We start from the raw sequence: 22,293 nt of genomic DNA, 5'->3' as shown, positions 1-22,293 counted from the left end.
TTATAACTACTTAATAACAGAAGTTTATCACTAGTTTCATGGTTATGTAAATGAAAATCATTAAATCAGTAACAACAGAATAAAAATAAAAGTTAAACATTTCACACTATAGAATTTTAAGCTATATTTACAAAGTCTATTTTAAAAGCTATCTATTCTCTATAGACTCTAAAGGTCGGCTGTCGTGAAGTGCCAACAGATTCTTAATCACTATTATTAGAAAAAAACATTTAGAAAAACACATCAGTTTCATTCATTCATTCAACATCTGTACAAGCACAAACATGTGAACGTTGTTTTAAACCCAAAGCTTTGAGTGTGTTATGTCTGCATACAGTACTGTGTTCTGCTGTACTGAACAGGGTTCTCTTTTTCACAGTGTTCTCATATTTTCCCTCAGAATCACGTCTTTGGCCCCTGATGACTTTAGAAATATCAACCACTGTTTAACAGAAACAATCATATCTCATTAACAGCAAAGCATAACAATAATCTATCAGCCACAGGTACGGCAGAATGGTTTAGCTTGTAATCTGCAGCACTGGAATTATATTTTAGCATGTTAGCTGTAGAATACCATTGCTTTCCCAATGTTTTTTAATATGAGAAACAGTTTTGACAGTTGAATAAAATTCAAATTTAAAAATTTTATTTTCATTGTAAATTTTAATTTGAATTTTAATATGGTGGGCCAGTTTTCACAGGTGATAATAAAGTTAACATATTGACATTCTAATTATTATGTTTCAGATGTTTTCTCTTCTTGCATGTAATAATTAGAAGGTCAAAAGTGTCATTTGTACTTGTGAAAATGGGATTACCTTAAAATTCAATTCATAGTAGTAAAAATAACGTTCTTTGAATGAATTGGAGTTCTTACTAAATCTGACATGCTTCAATATAATTCTCACTAGAAAAATCTGAATGTTAGAATTAGATTAGTTTTGTTCCAGGTAATTAAAACTGAACTTGCTAGTGAATCATTTTGAAATCTCAGGCCTACTGATATAAATGACTACTAAAACATACATGACCAACTGTAAAAAAGGCAAATCTGAACAAATCAGTCTGTTTTTTCAGGTTGTTCAATATGGAGGATGCTAATGTGTTTCACTTCATTTCACTTCCAATAATTCTTTATTGTACTCAGATCACATTATTAGTATTATTATCAGTGTAAGTTGTGCTGTTGTGAAATAAAGTGGTCAATTTTAAAATACACCTGTATAATTACACAATAAAAGTAGTAACAATTCCATACAGTTGATTTTGAATGTATATTCAAGATGGACATTGTGGACACTTGGAAACCTTCATGGGCTGGACGCTGAGGAACCTGCATTTTAAAATGTGTTTTTAATAGATAGTTTTAATTATAGGAAAGCCTTGATTATTGTTCTTATTGTTTATCATATGTCTGCAGCATGTGTATCTTAAATCTTGGATATTCCAAACTTTTATTCATTACAACCTTAGCTCCACTGTGGAACTCTGGGATGTGTGTAAATACACTATGAGCTGGTTTCCTGGACATGGGTTAAGCCTACTTTTTGTTTAGGCTTAAACTTAATCTGGGTCTGGGAAACTGGCCCTATATGTCCAAAACTATCCAGACCCCTGCTCTTCCAACGATCCTGAAATAAAATGTATTAATAGTGAGTTTGTCTCCCATCTGCAACAGCCACATGAGCTCACCCCAAAGGTGTTCAGTGGAGCTTCATCACTCCAACTCATCCCAAAGGTGTTCAGTGGAGCTTCATCACTCCAACTCATCCCAAAGGTGTTCAGAGGAGCTTCATCACTCCAACTCATCCCAAAGGTGCTCAGTGGAGCTCCATCATTCCAACCTATCTCAAAGGTGTTCAGTGGAGCTCCATCACTCCAAGTCATCCCAAAGATGTTCAGAGGAGCTCCATCATTTAAACTCATCCTAAAGGCGCTCAGTGGAGCTCCATCATTCCAACTCATCCCCAAGGTGTTCAGTGGAGGTTCATCACTCCAACTCATCCAAAAGGTGTTCAGTGGAGGTTCAACACTCCAACTCATCCCCAAGGTGTTCAGTGGAGCTCCATCATTCCAACTCATCCGAAAGGTGTTCAGAGGAGCTCCATCACTCCAAGTCATCCGAAAGGTGTTCAGAGGAGCTCCATCACTCCAAGTCATCCCAAAGGTGTTCAGAGGAGCTCCATCACTCCAAGTCATCCCAAAGGTGCTCAGTGGAGCTCCATCATTCCAGTCCATCCCAAAGGTGTTCAATGGAGCTCCATCATCCCAATCCATCCCAAAGGTGTTCAGAGGAGCTCCATCACTCCAACTCATCCCAAAGGTGCTCAGTGGTGCTCCATCACCCCAAGTCATCACAAAGGCGCTTAATAGTGCATCATCATTCCAACTCATCTAGTGGTGTTCAGTGTCAAGTAGAGGTTTCTAGATACTTTTGGACATATAGTGTATGTGAAGGTGTTTGGTCTCTGAGCCACTCTGCTCTACAAAGGCAAACAAAGAGCAGGAAGTAGGTCAACAACGAAACTGAGAAAATCAACTTCAAAGTCCTGCTGTGGTCCAGCTTAATATGCTGTGTTATAGGTGTAAAAGAGGAAATTATATTTGCTGATACTGTACATTTGTGCTGTATAACAAAAGTACCTACAGCATATTTGGCTGGACAACAATAGATGTTTGAAGCTGCTTTTCCAGTTTCTCTGTTGGCCTAGTTACCGCTCTTTGCTTTTGTAGGGCAGCACTGCTCTCCTATACAGTGGACGTTACACTGCGGCCAGCGTGCTCGCGGACTGGAACTCCACGCTGATGTCTCGTACAAAAGGCGTAAAGAGCTGTGAGGGGAACGCAGCTGACTGAGGACATGAGGAGAAGAGCGATGAAGACCTGGCCGTACACCGGATACTCCTTCACTACTGACCTGCCCTACAGAGGACACAGAAGATCAGGATCAGAATCGTTTTATTAGCCACATACAGAGACTTTGTTCTGCCGAGTGCTCACACAAAAGCAGACAATGTATTTCAAGAAATAACTGCAATAAAATACATTAAAATGTGCAATACTGAACAGGATCAGGAGCAATAAGGAATTCCACCTGTTTGGTGGTACAGACTGGACTCTGGAAGCAACATCAGCAGAATAACTGAGCATCAAGAGGATGCTCAGTTGCCAAGCGTTGGCTGGAGTGGTGTAAAGCATCGCCACTGGACTGGCAGCCTGCTGAATGTTGGTCTAGGTGTCCACATAATTTTGGCCATATAGTTCGCCTCTTTTGAAATTATAGTGTCAAGTATGTGCCTCCTTTGGAATTTCCTGCATTTTTATATAAAGCCGTCCAAAAATATGGTCTGGTATTCATCCAATCTGTTTAAGTTAATAATATGAAAAATTAACGTATTGTTCTTGACCGTGCTGAATACAATATTCAAACATTCACAGTTTAGGTCAGAAAAAGTATGTGAACCCCTACACTAATGACTTCAACACAAAGCTAATTGGGGTCACGGAGTTGGCAAATCTGGAGTCTAATGAAAGGAATGAGGTTTGAGGTGCAGACTAGAGCTCAAACATGTTGAGTTTGCTATTCACAAGAAGCATCTGCTGCTGAAAACCATGCATTGCAAAAAAGAGAATGTTTATGACCAATAAGTGTTGATTTGCATAAAGCTGGAAAGGGTTGCAAAGGATTTAGGTACTGTGTCTATTCCAGAACTGGACACCATCCAAGATCACTCCAAAGGCACAATGTAGAATGCTCAGTGAAGTAAAAAAGAACCCGAGCGTAACAGCTAAAGGCACAGGAAACTGGTTAATATCTCTGTTCTGAATCTGAACAGTCCAAAAAGCTAGCGGAAAAATGTTTTGTGGACTGATGAAACTAAGATTTGCTCGCAAAGAACACACAGCGCTGCACATGGCATAGCAAGATGGAAGTATCATCCCAACAGTGAAACATGGTGGTGGGAGTGTCATGAGGCTGCTTTGGCATGATTGAGGAAAAGTGAATTCCCAGGTTTATCAAGGCATCCTACAGGATCATGTTGGGGTGGCTGTCCACCGGCTGGTGAGCAGGACAATGACCCTAAACATCGAAGGAAATCTACTACAGAATGGCTTAAAAAAGAAAATCCGCTTTCTTTCTGACCCAGTCAGAACCCAGACCCAATAAAGATGCAGTGGAATGACCTCAAGAGATTGTTACTGTTATAACAATTATTGTTATATTGTTTAAGCTTCAGCACATAATCTTGAGACTTGAAGATGACATTTCATGACAAATTAATGCAGAAATTTGGTTATTCCAAAACGTTCAAATACTTTTTCTTGTCACTGTCATCTAAATGTGTGAATATGGACGTAAGTTTACACAAGATATTTCTGAATCTGATCTGAGTCTGATCTGAGTGAGCTCCTCTCTTACCATGTCTTTATTCCAGGCCTGGTAGGTGGGCGTTCCTCCCTGGATGTAGTTCAGAATGTAGAAGACGAAGAGGCTGATGAGGAGCAGAGGGCTGACCGCCACCCACATGATCTTCCAGTACCAGTTCGGCCGCCGTCCCAGCATGTCCTCAATGTCTTTTTCAAACCTGAGAATCAACAGAGAAGAATGAAAAGTGTGCTTTTTTAGTCACTTTGTTATCATAATTGCACAGATGAGGAGATTTCCTCCTCAGATTTCAATGAAATGCCACAGAACAGGGATAAATCATAAAATATGAATAAAAGGTGCCATAGAACAATCTTCAAAAATCACTTTCATTATCTGTTCGTGGGCCCAGGTTTCAAGATCCAGCAAACCTGGCTGAACATCAACGGCACAACCTGCACTCCAGACCTAGAAGACTGAATCATCGGGATCATTTCAGTGAGTAAACCTGGTCGTTATTGCTGGTTGTTATACAAATAAATAATTTATAACTTAATCTTCGAAAGTAACAGATAAACAAAATATGAATTGCATTCAGAGAGAGTTAGTTCAGAAATAACTAATAGTAAGTTCTGTATAATTATGATTAATCGTACAATTTTATAATTAAAGGTGCAAAAAAAGTTGAGTGAGTGAGGAGAATAAAAACAGGCTAAAATATGGTGAGTGTGCGCTGCTGAGACTCGCCCTGTAAAGCCTGAAATAATCATTTAAAAGTCAGAGGCGTCGAGTTTTTCACACTTTATTAAGTTTAGTTAATTATTTATTTTATCGCTTTATTAACGTCACACACACAGACTCTAAAAGAAGGTCCTTCTCGGCGTTTAGACCTCAAATGATCTCAAAATCCACATTAAACTGAACTGTCTTCCAATTAGCAGATTCATCCGTTTGGGGAAGGGGGCCGAAGCGCAACCCATACTACACAATGTATACATAATGTGTTGCATGCAGTTACACATTGCCACCAGAGAGGTCTCCAAATCCCCAAAACTTACACAGTGTAGATTTAAATGAAATGCATTGTGTTCAGGTTGAAGGTGGGGTATTAATAATATTAGTATGAATATCCTTCTGTTTCTTATTATCGTTTACTATTATTCTACAGTTTCACTTAGTGAGCATAGACCTGTACACCTTTCGTTCTTTTGTCAATGTATGCTGTAGTGTTTGTTGAAAGTGCAGTAGTGTTGAATAAAAGTGGACTAAAGGCTGAAAGATCTTATTTTAGAAGAGTTTGTCTTATTTCATGTCGTAAAATAATTGGTGGGACAAACACTGCCTCTTCATGTGTCTTCTGGCATAACAAAGTGCCATATTCTGCCTTTATTTGCTGGGAGAAGACTGTGTAGGTCTGTATTACAGTACAGTAAAGGCTAAGTCAAATCAACTGTACCCAACACCTAACTGGGCTGGATTAGAGTAACGCCATGTTTACCTCTTCAGTCCATAGATGTAGGAAACAGTAACGATCTCTAGAAGCACGATGAAGAGCAGGGAGAACGTGGCTCCGTATTCATTAAACATGGTGAACCAGTAGTTTCCAGAGCGGGTGGTGAAGCCGAAGCCGAGCAGCAGACAGAACAGACATACCAAACCTGGCATATGGGAAATATGGGAATATGTTTTCATTGCATCCATAGACAAGCATTCATTTTACGGTGCATTGAAGGAGAATTAATATGGTGGCCAAGCATATACATATGTGTGCAAACAATGGAACACACTTGGTCAAATGATGTACTCTGTTGACTTTCTGTGTGTAAATAAGTTACCACATCGTCTACAAAGACGCACTTCACAATTTTGGTTTATTTACTGAGTTGAGTATATTAGCCTTAACTGTCACCCCATTTTTGCCTGAAGTTGCACACCCAACGTAAAGGGGGCACTGTTCCCACATACCCTGGGCTACAGTCATGATCTCAGTCTCATTTGAAAGTAAACACTCTCAGGTTTTCAGAATAAATGTATGAATTACTGACTCAGAGTAACAGAGTCCAGAATAGAGGACTTTATTTCCTCCTGACTCTCTGATCTCTAGACTGATCTCTGACTCTTGCCGTGTTATCAGACCACATGTTTTGGGTTATGGTGTTTGATCTGTGGAGAGCAGTGAGGCTCTGAAGGTGAGGACACACAGATTAGGTGGCGTTTGCTCGTTCGGTGCTCATGTTGCAAATGAGACGATCGAAACTGCTGTGAGTAACGGATCATAAAATGGTTTGTGGGCATTGAATCCATTTCAAGCTTTCTGATAGTATATTGCACCATGGGATTGCTAGACAATTTCAGGCATAAAAATGATGAATAAAAAAAAAAAACGGAAGTGATCACTCTGATGGAAGTGTGCCAGTACCAGTCCAGTGATTTTTAAAAAAATAACTAATAAAATATAAAATGTGCCTTAACTTTTCCACAGGCCACATTTTATGATTTACAATTTTCCCAATATGTTAAATTCAGTAAATAAACAGTAGTTGTTTATTAAAATGTGCAGATGTGTCTCTGCAGAAGCGTTTTAACTTATTTTCACTCAAAAAATCAACAACATGGAATATGAGCAGGGGCGCACAAACTTTTTCACACAACTGTATGTATATTGATGAGATGGGACGAGTTTCCAGACAGAAGAATTTGTGGTATGGATACCAATAAAGCCTCAGGGAAAGTGGAAGTAACTGGAACTACTTTCTCCACCACACTGATCCAGCGCCGTAAAGTTGGATACAACTTGTTACTTCATAAGAAGTTCAGAAGACGTTCTGGTAGGACGTCACAGCCTGTATGGTGTGAAGATGAGCCTCCACTCGTTCAGCATCTGCCCACTGACCTCTACTTTAAGGGTATTCTGAGTCCGAGAGCTCAGGCGAAAAAATATTGGAGTAATCATTTATTTGAGCTCCTCTCACCGTTGAGGGTTTCGTTGCTGAGGCTGCGAGCGAGCACTTTGAAGTCTCTGAGTGGAGTAATGATGGCCGTCACGTTTCCCAGCATGCTCCCCATCCCCAGCAGCAGCAGCATTACGAAGTAGAGCACTGACCACAGCTGGGCGGCTGGCATGTTCTTGATGGCCTCACTGTACACGATAAAGGCCAAACCGGTTCCTTCAACAGCCTGATTAACACACAGAACAACACGTTTCGTCTGTACATTAGTCCATAAATATTCTACTAATTCTACTAAACCATTCTAAATAGTCTACTGATGCTTTGATTCTGTTACAGATCTTTAGGAAATGCATCTCAAATTTCCACACAATTCAGCTGGATTTGGATTATTTTGATGTGATTCAGATTATTGAAATACACTAAATATAAACATGAAACAATGGCACAGTATTGGAGTACTGATAAAAGCTACTCAGCAAGCTGGTTTAAAAAAGGCATGAGTGTTATATTTTTGCAAAAAAATTGAGTACAAACACAATAAAATGTTCTCATATTTAATGATGATCAACTCTAGCATTCCAAGATCATCACCTTTTCCAGTTGAACGCATTATGATGCATTTCCACGAAACTCAGAAATCAGAAAATTGGTCTGATGGGTTAGACAAGATCCTTATTGTCGTTTATGTAACTCAACAGTAGTTGGTACATATATGCATATGTTTTGGACGTGGCCCCCCCTCAACTGCTCCCTGGGCACTGTGGACAGGGCTGCCCACCGCTCCGGGCAAGTGTGCTCACTGCCACCTAGTGTGTGTCCACTAGTGTGTATGTGGTGTTTCACTGCGTGGATGGGTTAGATTGCAGAGGTGAAATTTCCCCACTGTGGGACTAATAAGGGTCAATTAATAATAATAATAATAATAATAATAATAATAATAATCTGTGCCCGGACTTTCCTCTTACTTGATGACTCTGAATAATTGTTCTGTATTCGTCAAAAAAGATCTTTTGCCCGGTCTCACTACTCATTTTCGGGACGTTGCTCTTTTGGAATGTACAGTGGCCAGAATAAATAAGGCCAAAATAAGAACTATTGTGTCCTGGTCAAATACTGAGAAAATAACAGAAAACTATGAAAATAATGAGAGCATAACAATCTTTGCTAACTGATATAACTGATATATGTACCAGGTTTATTTATTTAAATTCAATCTATTTATTTATATTTTGCTTTAGTACGTATGTCTTCTCCTGATCATCACTAGCGTCATTATTGATGTTGCTGCTTTGATGTCTAGTAGTGATTTTTGATTCTATACTGTATCTACTGTGAAGATCTATCTTGGGCTTTTTGAACACAGTTCTTATGTTCTATGTGTTTACCTGTTAATAAAATACTGATCACTAAAGGAACATTTGGTCTGATATTGTGACAGTGACCAAATAGCGGATTTCTGGCAATAAAATCAAGTTTGAACAAATTCCTGATAAACAGTCACTCTATTTGTCAGCGTTTGGCTCCCAGCTTGTAGCACAGATTAAATTCGTCTGATTGTATCTCATTATGTCCCCTCATGTCTTTACAGAGGCTGAAAAAAAGACACTAACTAGACTTTCACCCATTGCTGAAATGTTCCTGTAAATCTTTGATTATTTCCAGTAAACTCTCTCTGTGTGAACACAGGCAGGAGGGAGATTCACGTGAAACTGAATTGTACTTGGTAATATATCATTTAAAGCCTCCTGTGGCTGAAACAGGTCGGATACTCGGCCACATAACATCAATCAACACGTCATGGACAGTAAATATTCATGCTATGACTAAGTAAGATGTGGGAATGAGATAATTAAGTCATGATCATGGCATAATAAGATGTGGCATGGCCATGACATAGTAAGGCACGCAATGAGATAATTATATCATAGTTACAACTTAGTAAGACGTGGGCACGAGATAAATTAATCATAGCCATGACTTCAAATCTTAGCAAGGCAACTTAGTAAAATGTAGGAATGAGATAATTAAATCATGGCCATGACTTAGTAAAACATGGGAATGAGATAATTCTGTGATGGTCATAACTTGGTAAAATGTGGGAACGAGATAGAAGTCATAGCCGTGACTTAGTAACACATGCAGCCCTTAAAGCCCACTGTGTTAGTACAGCCCTGCTGATGGTCCAGTGAATGTGATGCAGGAGGACTGCAGGTCTTCACCGTGTCTAGTTCTGCCTCCAGACTGCAGGTCTCTACTCTGGAGGCTATCGCTGCAAACTGCTCTGGCTGTGTGCGGTTCAGCTCTGTGATCCAGAAGCTGATGTTGTCTATATGGACTGCATCTTCAGCCAGGTCAAACGTGTTCAGCAGCAACAGCCTCGTCCTGCAGAGGAGGAAATGAACCACATCAGAAACCTTTCAAAACCAAGAATACAGACAGGAACAGTATGGGTTTCAAAAGAGGCTTCACAATACGAGCAACACCAGTGAGGTACACAGTAAAGGACACAATTCAGTACCTGAGTGGAAGTAGATCCTCTGAGTGAAATATTACTGAAGTCAAGTTATTTAGATTTCAACTTTAGCTAAAGTACAAAATGACTGGCTTTTAAATGAACGTTGAGAGACTTTTTTATAAGAAACTATTCTAGTTTTGTTTCCTGCTGGAGATGCGAGAAAAGCATCTTTAGCTGAGCTAAAGATTACAGCAGAGCAAAGTAAGTCTGAGTTTTTGTTTCTATTATATTTTTAGTCTATACTAGCACATCAGCACATAGATTTACAGCCAATATGGTAAAATAGCAGACATGGCATGTAGTATACTAAGCCATGTTTTTTGGTGTACAATCACCTGTAACTATGAATCTATGATCATATCTATGAAGATAACTAATAAAAATAAAAAGGTCATTAAGAGAAACCAAAATCATAAAGAATCTACAGTATTTATGTTACATTAAACTATGAGTTTCTACTGCTTATTTGAGTTTAAGAGAAGTGAGACTTTACATCCAACAATCATATCACAGTCCGAGTATGACATTACCTTAAAATATTAGTTTGAAATGAAATATTATCAGTCATTGTAATTTTCAGCTCATCAAAATCAACACAAGCCACAAAATTGTGACCCGGCCTCACAATAGAACCTGTCGAGTGCCTGTGCACTCACCTACACACACAAGTAGTTATGCTGTTGAGCAGCTTTCATGTGCATGTAAAAAAAGACGGTTCTTCAAGGGTTCTTTAGTAAATACAATGGTTCTGTGTATAAACATGAACACCCATTTGCATGCTTACAGAGTTCTCAGCATGGTGAAATGGTCCTTCAAGCTGATGGAGAATGTGCGTATATGGCTCTATATAGAACTTTTTAATCATGTAAATGGTTCTCTGAGTTTTCATGGTTCTACACAGAACCAGTCTTTACTAAAGAATGCTTGAAGAACCATCTAAAGAGTGTAGCTTAAGTACTTCAGTAGATGTTCTGTGTAAATAATCTGACTGATTAACTGGAAAAGGGAGGGTGCGTATTACTGTCTTTGTGAATATGTTATAAGAATTCCTTGCGTTTTTTAATCAGTTCCTGTTCAGACAGGAACAGGGACTTCAAAGTTGAATATAGGTGCATGTATGGAGAAGAAGAGGTGGCAGCCATCTTGGGGAGATCAAAGGCTGGAGGGAAAGTTTGCATGGAGCCTCAATGCCAGCCTGAAAGGAATGTAATGCTCCCTTTCCCCCAGTTTCCTTTCTCATTGTTGTTCTTGGATTCATTTTGATGTCTGGGATTAAGCTAAGAAGCCTGGTGAGACCTTTTTGGTGACTTTTTTTGTTGATGATTTTTTTTTTTGCCATTACAGTTTTACTGCTGAACTGCTCTCTATGGAACTGAAGTCTCTCTGAGAAAGTTATGGACGTCTTTCTGGATGTGATGTTTGGTTTTCTACTCATCTAAACCTAATCTGAATGTTTGGTGTGATTGTTTGTTTTTTTGTGGGTTTAAATGGTTATTCTACTCAGTAAAGGTCAAAACTGAGCTATTCTATTGGCTGTTCTGCTTAACTTCTTGATGTTTTTTGTTCTCTATCAGTTTAATAACATTGCAGTGTCTGAATTAGTAGTAACTGTTGTCATCAGTTCAAACTCCCTAATTTTGGGAGAACATCGTCAGCCTCTACTGATTCTCGTACCTCTCCAAACAGCTCTCGTAGTTGAACGTGGCCTTGAAGCCGTAGATGGAGAACGTGACGATGCTGGCGAAAATGGAAGTGCCGCTGTTGATGAGAGACACCACGATGGCCTGATTCTCGAAGTTGTTGTTGTGATGGTTGTAGCTGGCGAAGGCGATGAGGGAGCCGAAGCCCAGACCCAGAGAGAAGAAGATCTGAGTGGCAGCGTTGATCCACGTCTGAGGGTTCGCCAGCTGCTCCATCTACAGAGACGCCAGCAAATAAACAGACGCTTAGAAGAACTACAGTGTTTTCAAAGCTAATCTCTACCTGCTGCATCTGTAGCGAACAATCGATTACAGACAGTAACTCCAACACATTTCCCTCAAATTAGAAAAGAACAGAAAGCCTGTTGACTAGGAGGCTGACAGGTGTTCCAGGTGCTTGCTAGAGTATTCTTAGATGGTTGCAGTGGTATTCCAGGTGATTGCTAGGGTGTTGCTCTGTGGTTGCGGTGGTATTGAAGGTGATTTCTAAGGTGTTGTTAGCTGGTTGCTGTGGTGTCTCACATGGTTGCTCAATGGCTGCTAGGTGGTTGCTATGGTGCTCCAGGTGGTAACTAGATGGTTGCTAGGGTATTGTTGGGTATCTCTGATGGTTGCTTGGGAGTTGCTAGGTGATTGCTATGACATTCCAGGATGTTGCTGTTGCTAAGTGGTTGCTAGAGTATCCCAGGTGGTTGTTGGAGTGTTGCTAGTGTACTTCCATCATGCTGATATAAGAGGGGTGCACAAACTTCTGGCCACTTGTTGTTCAATGGCTGTGGTGTAATAAGATGTTTATATAAAAAAAGAATAATTCAGTTTCAGGATGTTGAACATTCTGCCATTCATTTCTATTTGGGGAAAATCAGACTGAATATTCTGGACTTGGTTTAGTGTCAATATCTTGAAAACTGCAGGATGAGTTCATGAACAAAAACTGAGAAGAAAAATAAGAGGAAAACGGAAGAAGAAGAAACGCTAGTGTTGGACATCGTAATATAATATTTCCAAAACCTTTCAAACCTTTCAGAAATGCAGGGTGGGTGGCGTTTGGGTCCTACCTTTGGTGTGAACATGTACTTCACTCCATTCAGAGCTCCATGCAAGGTCACTCCACGGATCAGGTAGATGATGAGGACCACGTAGGGAAACGTGGCGGTAAAATACACAACCTGAGGATCAGAGAGTCGTTACTTAGTGTCAATACGAAAATGACAACGTCCCCCAGTTTATTTCTACTTAGAGGTGTTTTACTAATGAAACACACTGTTCTTCTAGAACCACTTCCTGAGGAATTACTCCAGACTGTTTTGTGTCAATAGATGATCAAAAATATTAAGTCTGTTGTTTTAGTTTGGATGGGAATTAGATCTACTGGAACTGGAAACACTAAAATATTAGATTTGTATTGCCTTCTAGCTTATGGGGTTTCTTTGTCATTGATTAAATAATGAATTAAAGTTGGATTGAGATGAATTTAACTATAGTGACTGAAGGCAAAAGACCTACGTCACTGGAATTATCAGTTAATCACAAATATGTAGCATTACAAATATTTAACATCAGATGTTTTAGCTCTTTAAAATTGCCAATATCAATTATAAAATGCTAAAAATTGTGCCAATATACCTCCAATAACTCCAGTAGTTTTAAACAATGCTTTGCTTTTCAGATGTCAAATTGCGTTGTTTAGAGTTGAGTACTTTCCCTGATGAAAATGCAGAGTGATTGTGCAGTTTAAAGCAGCTTAAGCAATATTAGCATAGCATATTGCTATGACATTGCTTGTTGGTTGCTATGGTATTATAGGTGGTTGCTAGGAGATTGCTAGAGGGTTGCTAAGCTGTTTCAGGTGGTTGCCTGGGGATGGCTTGGTGGTTGCTATGGTATTGCAGGTGCTTGCTAGAGTATTGCTAGGTGACTCAGTCATCAAGGTCTATTAAATAAAAAAAAAGAGAGACTTATAAATAAGCAGGTTATTGACCTGGTTATAAAACATGAACTCGCACAACGTAAAAATTCTCAAATATGCCTGAATGTTTGGGTTGTTGTTCAAAATAGCATCACATTCCTGAATATGGTTTTAGGGTTAACATTTAACTTTTAACATTATTGGTGTTTTATTGTCAGAATTGGATCTGTGGAATCTTAATCATATGGAGCGATTTATCATTCGAGCCCTAACGAATGCAAACCTTAACATCTTTAATGTTTAGATGCTAATGCTAATGCTAATGATTCTGTGTCCACTGAACGCCGTGATCATGATTTAGACCTGACTAAAAAGGTTTCCTTACCTTTCCTGTGGATTTGACCCCTTTAACGATGAAGAGATAAACGATTAGCCAGGCTAGCAGCAGACACAGCGCCTGGCCCATGTGCACGCCGCCGTTTTCATCGATGGATGACGAGATGTTCAGCGTTTCACGGAAGAAGAAGTATTGCGTGGGTGTGGCCACCTCACACTCCTCCAAATAGGCTGTTTGGTTACTGTTTACAGGACAGTCTGACCATGGCAACACAGCCTGTAAACAAACCCATAGACAAAAGATGAAAAGTGTAATGAAAATATATTAAAATATCTGTTTACATTCTGGAACATACTGACAGAATACGATGTGTAATTTTCATAAGGAAAGCAAAACACATGAGGCAGCTGTTCCATGAGAAAAATAACAAAGTTTAAGAAACACAAATGTGATATATTGAAATTTCATTACAGTAACATTCTGTAAAATATTGACAGCATATTCCAGTGTATTATTTATGTCATGCAGAAATATTAACCTGAAATGAATGGAAAAGATACCAGAAGCTCCAGGCATTGATCACATTGTAATACAGACACAGATACAGTGAGGTTACAACACTGGCGATGCCTGCAGAGAGAGAAATAACTGGATAAAAAGGGCTCATATTTATAATAAAAAGGCATTTAATATTTCCACATTGCACCGTCACACGATTTTAACTTCTGAATCAGATATAAGAGTAAGTCCTTAACATAAACTCTAATGTTAACCTCTTAAATTCTATTTAAACATTCATAGGCAACACTGAATAATAAACAGTAGATATTACATAATAATTAATAGCAGTTACTGAATTTGTAGTAGATACTGAATAATTAATAGAATACTTTGAATAATTAATGGAAGATTCTGAATAATTCATTGTAGATACTGAATAATTCATTGTAGATACTGAATAATTCATAGTTGATTCTGAATAATTCATAGTTTGATTCTGAATAATTCATAGTTAATTCTGAATAATTCATAGTAGATACTGAATAAGGCAAAAATATAACATCACAATACTGAAGGCATTTTCACAACATACAATATTTAGTTTACTATGTCACCTTAATGATTCAGCGATGTGTATATATTATATGTCATATATAGCAACAATATGTAGCAATATAATAATGTGATATTATGTTCTATGTTCTAATAACGTTTATTATCTTTCAGCTTTATATGACGAGGCCGTAATGTCCTCTTTTAGAATGAATAAACACACCTAATCCGCCCAGGTAGGGACTGATGGTGCTCCAGGCTCCGATGCTGCCCAGACGCATCTTCTGCCCAATGGCCAGCTCCATGTAGAACAGAGGAATGCCCTCCACAAACAGCATGATGAGGTATGGGATCATAAAGCCCCCTACAGGCCGGAGAATAAAAACAAATCATCTATCACAATACCTACATTTAGAGTCAGTTATTCATTCAGCCTAATGAGAAACTGTAGAACAGACTCAGTTTATATCACAATACCTACATTTAGAGTCAGTTATTCATTCAGCCTAATGAGAAACTGTAGACAGACTCAGTTTATATCACATACCTACTTTAGAGTCAGTTATTCATTCAGCCTATGAGAAACTGTAGAACAGACTCAGTTTATATCACAATACCTACATTTAGAGTCAGTTATTCATTCAGCCTAATGAGAAACTGTAGAACAGCCTCAGTTTATATCACAATACCTACATTTAGAGTCAGTTATTGATTCAGCCTAATGAGAAACTGTAGAACAGACTCGGTTTATATCACAATACCTACATTTAGAGTCAGTAATTCATTCAGCCTAATGAGAAACTGTAGAACAGACTCGGTTTATATCACAATACCTACAATATACAGTGACCCTAGACTTTAAATGTAGGTATTGTCATATAAACTGAGTCTGTTCTACAGTTTCTCATTAGGTTAAATGGGATTTTTACCAGTCTTCTGTAAAACGTGTCCAACAGTAGCTATAAAAGGGCATGCTTGTGGGCGGAGCCTGGTCAAATTGGTTTAAATGAAGTGGTTTAATGACTGTCAAAGTTGTTCTGCTTGGCCACATCTGAATTATTGAGCAAGAACTTGGTGACCAGTCAACCTCATAAACATTCTGTGAAAACATCGCACAAGTTCAATCGCCCCAAAGAAAAGAGAGAGAGAGAGAGAGAGGAGGGCTGACACAGCCGCTGACCCAAAAAACAGCCTCCTACTGTTCCTGGGCAGTACAAACACTGAGGGCCAGTTTCTAGGACATGGATTAAGTCTAGCCTCGAAATGAATTGCAGAGCTAATGATAAAATGACCACTGAAAATAGTTCTTAGTATTTTTAAACACTTTTATTTTGCATAGTGAAATGGTTCCTCAGATTGATGGAGAATGTGTTGTATATGGTTCTATATAGCACCAAGAAGGGTTCTGCTATTGTTATGATGTCAAGCTTGAAACCATGGAAGAATCTCTTTTGATGCTGTATAGAACCATTTTTAAAAAGGTTCTATATAGAACCATTGGCTTATTCACAGGGCGGCTGGACCCACAGGGGCGAGTGGGAATTTGACCCATCACTTTTTGAAGTACAGGGGCGGCGACCCACCACTTTCACAGACTTCAGGACTTCAGCACTTTCCCTGACCTCCACGGAGCTCACAGCACATGGAACAACTGAAGTTTATTACAACTGTTATGACTGTGATACACATAGACCATAACACAGCACTGCTTCCCTGACAATGAACTGGGTTTGAATACAGCCAGAGGTTCTTCAGGGATGTGAACTGTCTGAGGATGAACCCAGTGGAACACAGGTCAAAACAAACACTAACGAATACATTTAAAGAGACATTCAGCATGACATTAATTACTATTATTATTATTATTATTATTGCTTGTTTTTTTTTCCTATGTTTGCCCTACCACTTTTAGAGATGTGGCACCACCCCTGCATATACAACACGTTCTCCATCAATCTGAAGAACCATTTCACCATGCAAAGAATGTAAACATGAAATGGTTCTATATGGATGACTCTAAATAGAGCTACTCCCTATACTGAAGAACCCTTAAGGAACCATCTATATGAGTGTAAACATCAGTGAGTTTGTGCTGCAGTAACAGCCTCTATTCTTCTGGGAAGGCTTTACACTAGATGTTGAACATTGCTGTGAGGATTTGATTGAGCATTAGTGAGGTCAGGTACTGATGTTGGATGATTAGTTCTGGATCACTCCAACTCATCCCAAAGGTACTGGATGAATGGATCAGAATTGTATGGCTATGTCTGAATAAATGAATATATCTGTGGACATTTTGAATAATGTATCTATCGTAAAATAGTCATTATAGAGTTTTGCTTTCATAGCCAAAATATAGCCAAGATGCAGTGGTTTTGAAAAATCAACAAAATCTACATTTTCAGCCAGTTGTATACAGTGTATTGATATGCAGTTGTGTTGCTCACAGCTTGCTGCATCCTGAGTTGTAATTATGGAGCTTTAACAAAATAAAGAGTAAGATTATATAACCTTTGGAACATTTCAATGTAGTAACAGGCTCCGTTGAGGCAAATGAGAGACCTACACAAGTCTCAAAATGTTCACCGGTGCTTCTGCCCCAACCCACATCCTATCTAGTCAGTGGTGGTCCTGTGGTGGGGGGCTGCTTAAATGTGCAGAAACAGATGAGCTACAGTCTCTAACTCTAAACCTACAGACTGCACCTGTATGGTAGGTGTTAATAAAGTGGAAGGTCGACGTGTTAGTGTTCTCACAAAAACAGCAGATTACAGCACGGGACTGAGTCCGCATTTACTGCTAATCTTATTAAAGAAAGAGGCTTGGAACAATGTTTTTCACCCACCGTCTGCACAAACTGCAGTTTAAAAATAGGGAAAAGAGTGAAAAAGAGTGAACAGTGGCGGCACAGTAAGCAGTCGAGATATTTCCCATCCTCTCCCCCTTTAAAATGATGTTTTTCTTTACTTACAACAAATGTAGTCAAAAAGCCAAGACCTATCTGGTGTGTGAAGTTTGCTTCTTTAGTTTTAGCCCTGAAGCTACAAGGCTAACGTTGCTAACAAGCAATGGAAATCTATGCCACCCAAAAATCGAACACAGGTACTTAACAGATGTACTTCTATTTTTTAGCTGTACTTTTGTCCATGGTTGTAGATAACTGTGAGTCAAACAGTGTCAGAAACCAAATAATCGAGATTATTAGAGATACTGGGCGCAGTTAGCACCATGCTAACCCATGTACATAAGCTTCCATTGCTTGTTAGCTACATTAGCCTCGTAGCTTCAGCCCTAAAACTACATCAGCAAACTTCAGACACCAAACATGTTTTGGCTGATCAGCTACATGTGTTGTAAGGCTGGATGGGAAGAGGTGATTTCACTATTTTTGCCAAATTATCGCTTTAAGCAATTAGAAACCCAAGGCAGCAGCCTCATCCCACAACAGGACAACAAACCATGCCAACATGGATAGTTCTGTCCACCTAATAACAGGTGTACAGGTGACTGTGTTACCTGAGGAACATCAGGAGACAGTTTGGCCTCCATGTCCTGCTTTACTGTTCATCACATGCTACACTAAACTGCTTCTTGAAGAGACACAACAGCAACAAACAGCAAATAGCAAAGCATATCCGACTCTATTACTAGTATTATTGAGTATTAGCAATTTCCAGTGTTATCTATTATATTATCACCCTCTCGACCGTGTGCCACCAGGAGAAATCTGAAAACATGCATTTAACAGAAAATTTCCCAGAAGCCTCAACAGCTAAATCTACTCTCAGCTGTGTGAGTCAGTGAGTCACTCTCCCTTTATTCCAGCTTCCATTCTGTTCAGGAGACTCACTTTCAGTTCCTCAAAGAATCTGCAGACACACCTCCAAAGTTCAGTCTCAGAAGCTGGTTGATGATTTTCTAAAGTAATCAAACACATTCAGTGGTGTTGAGGTCTGGACTCTGGGGTGGTCAGTCCATTGTCCAGCTTCTTTGTTTGATGTGTCCGTCTCCTTTTCTCAGTGAGGTTCTTCTTGATCAGCTACACATCCTTTCAGACCCACAGCGCTGAGTCGTCTTCTCACAGTGGAAGGATGGACAGAAACACCTGTGGATGTTTTCTGATCAGCTTGATTTTCTCCTCTCTCTCAGAGATGAAAGCTTTAAGTGCTGTTTATCTGATGGGGGCAGTTTTGGGGTCTAACAGGTCTTCCAGGTGGTTGCTAGGAGACACATTTTCTCTGGAGCTTTTCTCCAGTTTTGGAAACTTCTGTTTTTTTACTTCATGCAAGTGGGTTGTCTTATATCTAATCTCCTCACAAATATCTCCTGAAAAATTAATAACTTGTACTTAATGGCCATTTTGATTGTAGATGAAATAAATAAAGTCTCTGACTTTTGCACAGTACTGTATATACCTTATTATTGTTTGTGTCAGTCATTGAGATATTATCAGAAATATTAGATGACATTCTTGTTGGCTTTTCTTCTATATTTGTATTTTTACTTTACTGGTACATATTATGTTTATTATGTATCAATATTTATATTGACCAATTTAGCAATTTAAAGGTTCAGTTTCAATTGTATTAGTTATTATTAAGTGCTGGCAAGTCTTTTCCGACTCCTGGTAAAAGTATGGATGGTGTTTCTCCACAACATCTGTCTTCTGTTTGGATCTTCAGGCTCTGAATGGCTGGTTCATGATTCCTCTGGTCGTCTCCATCTATCTTGTAGCTGTTGGTCCTCTTTTATCTTCAACTCTTCCGAGCATAACTATGTTTTCCAGTGAGCTGGTTCTTCTCAGAATGTGTCCAAAGTAAGATCTTCAGTTTGGTTCTCTGGGCTTCGAGTGAGGGGAGAGGCTTGATTTGTTCAGGATCCATTCATTTGTTCTCTTTGCCGTCTGAGGTTCTCTCAAAAGTCTCCACCAACGCTAACATTCAAAGCATCTATATTTTCCTGTCTTGCTTGTTTACTGTCCAGTTATCACATCCATAAAGAACCACAGAGAACCACAGTCTGGACAGTTCTGAACTTTATCTGTAGAGACAAATCCATGCATTTAAAGATCTTTTCAAGCTCCTTCGTCCTCGTTTGGCCGATTTGCGTCCTTTTTCTGAGTGCTGGATCCTCAGTTGTTAATAATTGTATATGTAGTTAACGATTTCTTTCCAGAATAAAATGAATGATGTATTAATTCTTTCTCATTCTTTTAAACAAAATAACATGATTGGGATTGTCTGGTCTACAGGGAACACACTCTAATATGGCATTTTCTGTTTATTTGCTTTTTTAACACTTTAACATGTTGGAGAAAATGTAAAATAAAACATTAAATGTGCCATTTGCCATATTTTGTTTTATTTTGTGTTAAATTCTGTAAACAATCAGTAATTATGTATTAAAACATGCAGAGGTTGTTTTCACTTATTCACACAATCAACAAAAGTTTGCAGGCAGCTCTTCTAATTAGTGTCTGACACACTGTTTTATGATAGTTTTGAGAAGATTTTGGCCTTAAACTCCATTCATGGTGGAGGGATACATGCAGGGAGCTGTGAGGCAAAATAGTCCCCAAAGAAAACTGATTATTCCAGATTTTCCACTATTTTCCATCATCAACATTCCATATAAACTCAGAAGACTTGTGTAGGTTCACTGGTGGTTCTGGATAGTAAATAAAATGTCTATATCTGTGTTGTAGTCATGGTGACCCCTGGTTCCTATCACCACCACTGTAAAGACATCTGAACCATTTCACACCAAACCACTCTGAATCTCTCTGATTACATCTCACACTCTGAATTATGTAGGAAATTTGAAATATTGGAATTCTCCTTTAGTAACCCTGCTGACATGTGGCTTGTATAATCTCCATAGAAAAGCACTGACCAATAGAATGTCTCTAGAGCAGCTGTACATGAGCCTAAGGTCACCATGTCCAATGACCAGCGTGGGCTAGAGGGGTATAAAGCCCCCAGCATTGGGCTGTGGAGCAGTGGAGCTGTGTTCTCTGGAGTGATGGAGCTCCATCCAATACCTTTGGGATGAGTTGGAGTGACCCAGAACTGACCATCCAACATCAGTACCTGACCTCACTAATGCTCAATCAAATCTTCACAGCAATGTTCAACATCTAGAACCCTTCCCAGAAGAGTAGAGGCTGTTACTGCAGCACAAACTCACTATTAACACTTCATTTCAGAAGAAACACTGGAGTCTACAGACTTCTGGACCCATAGTTACTCTTCCAGTATTGGAGTGTTTAGGCTGGTCTTACCTCCTCCATGCATTTGACAGAGATACGGAAAACGCCAGACGTTTCCAAGTCCAACAGCGTAAGAAACACATGCCAGAACAAACTGCATGGGGTTGTCCCACGATGGTCTGCTCTCTTTCTCCATGTTAGTGTCCGGTTAACTCAGGCGCAGGTTCAGGAGGAAACAGAAGCCTGTTGGGACGATCCGGTCAATAAACTGACAAATCCACACAAATCCTGCTGAAAACCTGGCCAGTGTTTAGAAGTCCGAGGCAGAAGGGTCAGTCAGCTAACTCTCAGTGCAGTTAGAGTTTACCAGCCTGAGAGTATTATACTGCTCCAGCACAGGGGGCGGGGCCTCCGCTTTAATTGGCCGAATTTACGCAATTCAGGTGAATGTGTACCCGAGGAAGCTCAGATCACAATTTCTGCAGACGTTGCCATAGATAAGATAAGATAATGCTTTATTATCCATCGTCACGGAAATCTGTCTCACACCGCAATCTCCAAAAATCATCAGGCAAAGGCCATAAATAATAAGAAATAACCAGGCCCTAGTAAAAATAAATCCAGGCCCAAATAAATCCACTTCAGAATAAATAGGTAAATAATTAACTAACTAATAAACGAAATAAATAACTATTAAACCAAATTCACCAAGCAATAAAGAAATAAATCCACTATTATTTACATACGTCTATATATGTGTCAATATATGTGTATGTGTTCATGTGTATATGTGTGTCTATGTGTATATCTTTGTCTGTGTACATATTTGTGTGTACTTATATATGTGTGTGTATATAAGTGTATATATGTGTATATGTGGGTATGTGTGTGTACATGTGTGTGTCTATATGTGTGTATATGTATGTGTCTATATGTGTATATCTTTGTGTACTTGTATATGTGTGTGTGTGTGTGTTTACATGTCTATATATGTGTGTGTGTATATATGTGTGTATAAGTGTGTGTGATAGTGTATCAGTGCCCTCCAGTTCTGTACTGTGTATGAATTGGACCAATAACACTGATAGCAGCAGCTCCATAAACATGGGGAGGTGTGTAGAAGGGAAACAGGAAATCTTATGATTAAACCCTTTATTCACTGACGCCACTGAACTCTTCTCCTCTTTTCTCCTCTGACCTGTGACCTTTGAAACTGTCAAAGCAGACATTTGTTGTGGAGAAATAGTGGAG

At 39.1% G+C, this 22,293-nt stretch overlaps 1 protein-coding gene across 1 annotated transcript; it reads right to left on the bottom strand.

Moving 5' to 3' along the window:
* Positions 1-1,848: 1,848 nt before the first annotated feature.
* Positions 1,849-21,418, bottom strand: LOC118798889 (sodium- and chloride-dependent transporter XTRP3-like). Its single transcript, XM_036558500.1, has 11 exons — positions 21,115-21,418; positions 15,058-15,198; positions 14,320-14,411; positions 13,830-14,057; positions 12,594-12,704; positions 11,510-11,751; positions 9,540-9,702; positions 7,342-7,546; positions 5,868-6,027; positions 4,424-4,589; positions 1,849-2,925 (listed from the first exon to the last, which is right to left on the bottom strand). Exons 1-11 carry the CDS (start codon positions 21,236-21,238, stop codon positions 2,752-2,754), a joined length of 1,806 nt encoding a protein of 601 aa, XP_036414393.1. The 5' UTR covers positions 21,239-21,418; the 3' UTR covers positions 1,849-2,751.
* Between the last annotated feature and the right edge of the window lie 875 nt (positions 21,419-22,293).

The sequence above is a fragment of the Colossoma macropomum genome, unplaced genomic scaffold (genome assembly GCF_904425465.1).
Source record: "Colossoma macropomum unplaced genomic scaffold, Colossoma_macropomum, whole genome shotgun sequence".
Taxonomy (NCBI): Eukaryota; Metazoa; Chordata; class Actinopteri; order Characiformes; family Serrasalmidae; genus Colossoma; species Colossoma macropomum.
This window is presented reverse-complemented; position numbering and strand designations above follow the sequence as displayed.

What these genes read in the sequence shown, in the direction of transcription:
- LOC118798889 (XM_036558500.1), bottom strand. Translation starts at nt 21,238, where the DNA reads ATGGAGAAAGAGAGCAGACCATCGTGGGACAACCCCATGCAGTTTGTT. An exon ending in GGGTCAAATCCACAGGAAAG is followed by an intron (nt 12,705 to 13,829) that starts GTAAGGAAACCT and finishes TCTGATCCTCAG; the next exon opens with GTTGTGTATTTTACCGCCAC. An exon ending in CAGCAACGAAACCCTCAACG is followed by an intron (nt 6,028 to 7,341) that starts GTGAGAGGAGCT and finishes CCCATATGCCAG; the next exon opens with GTTTGGTATGTCTGTTCTGT.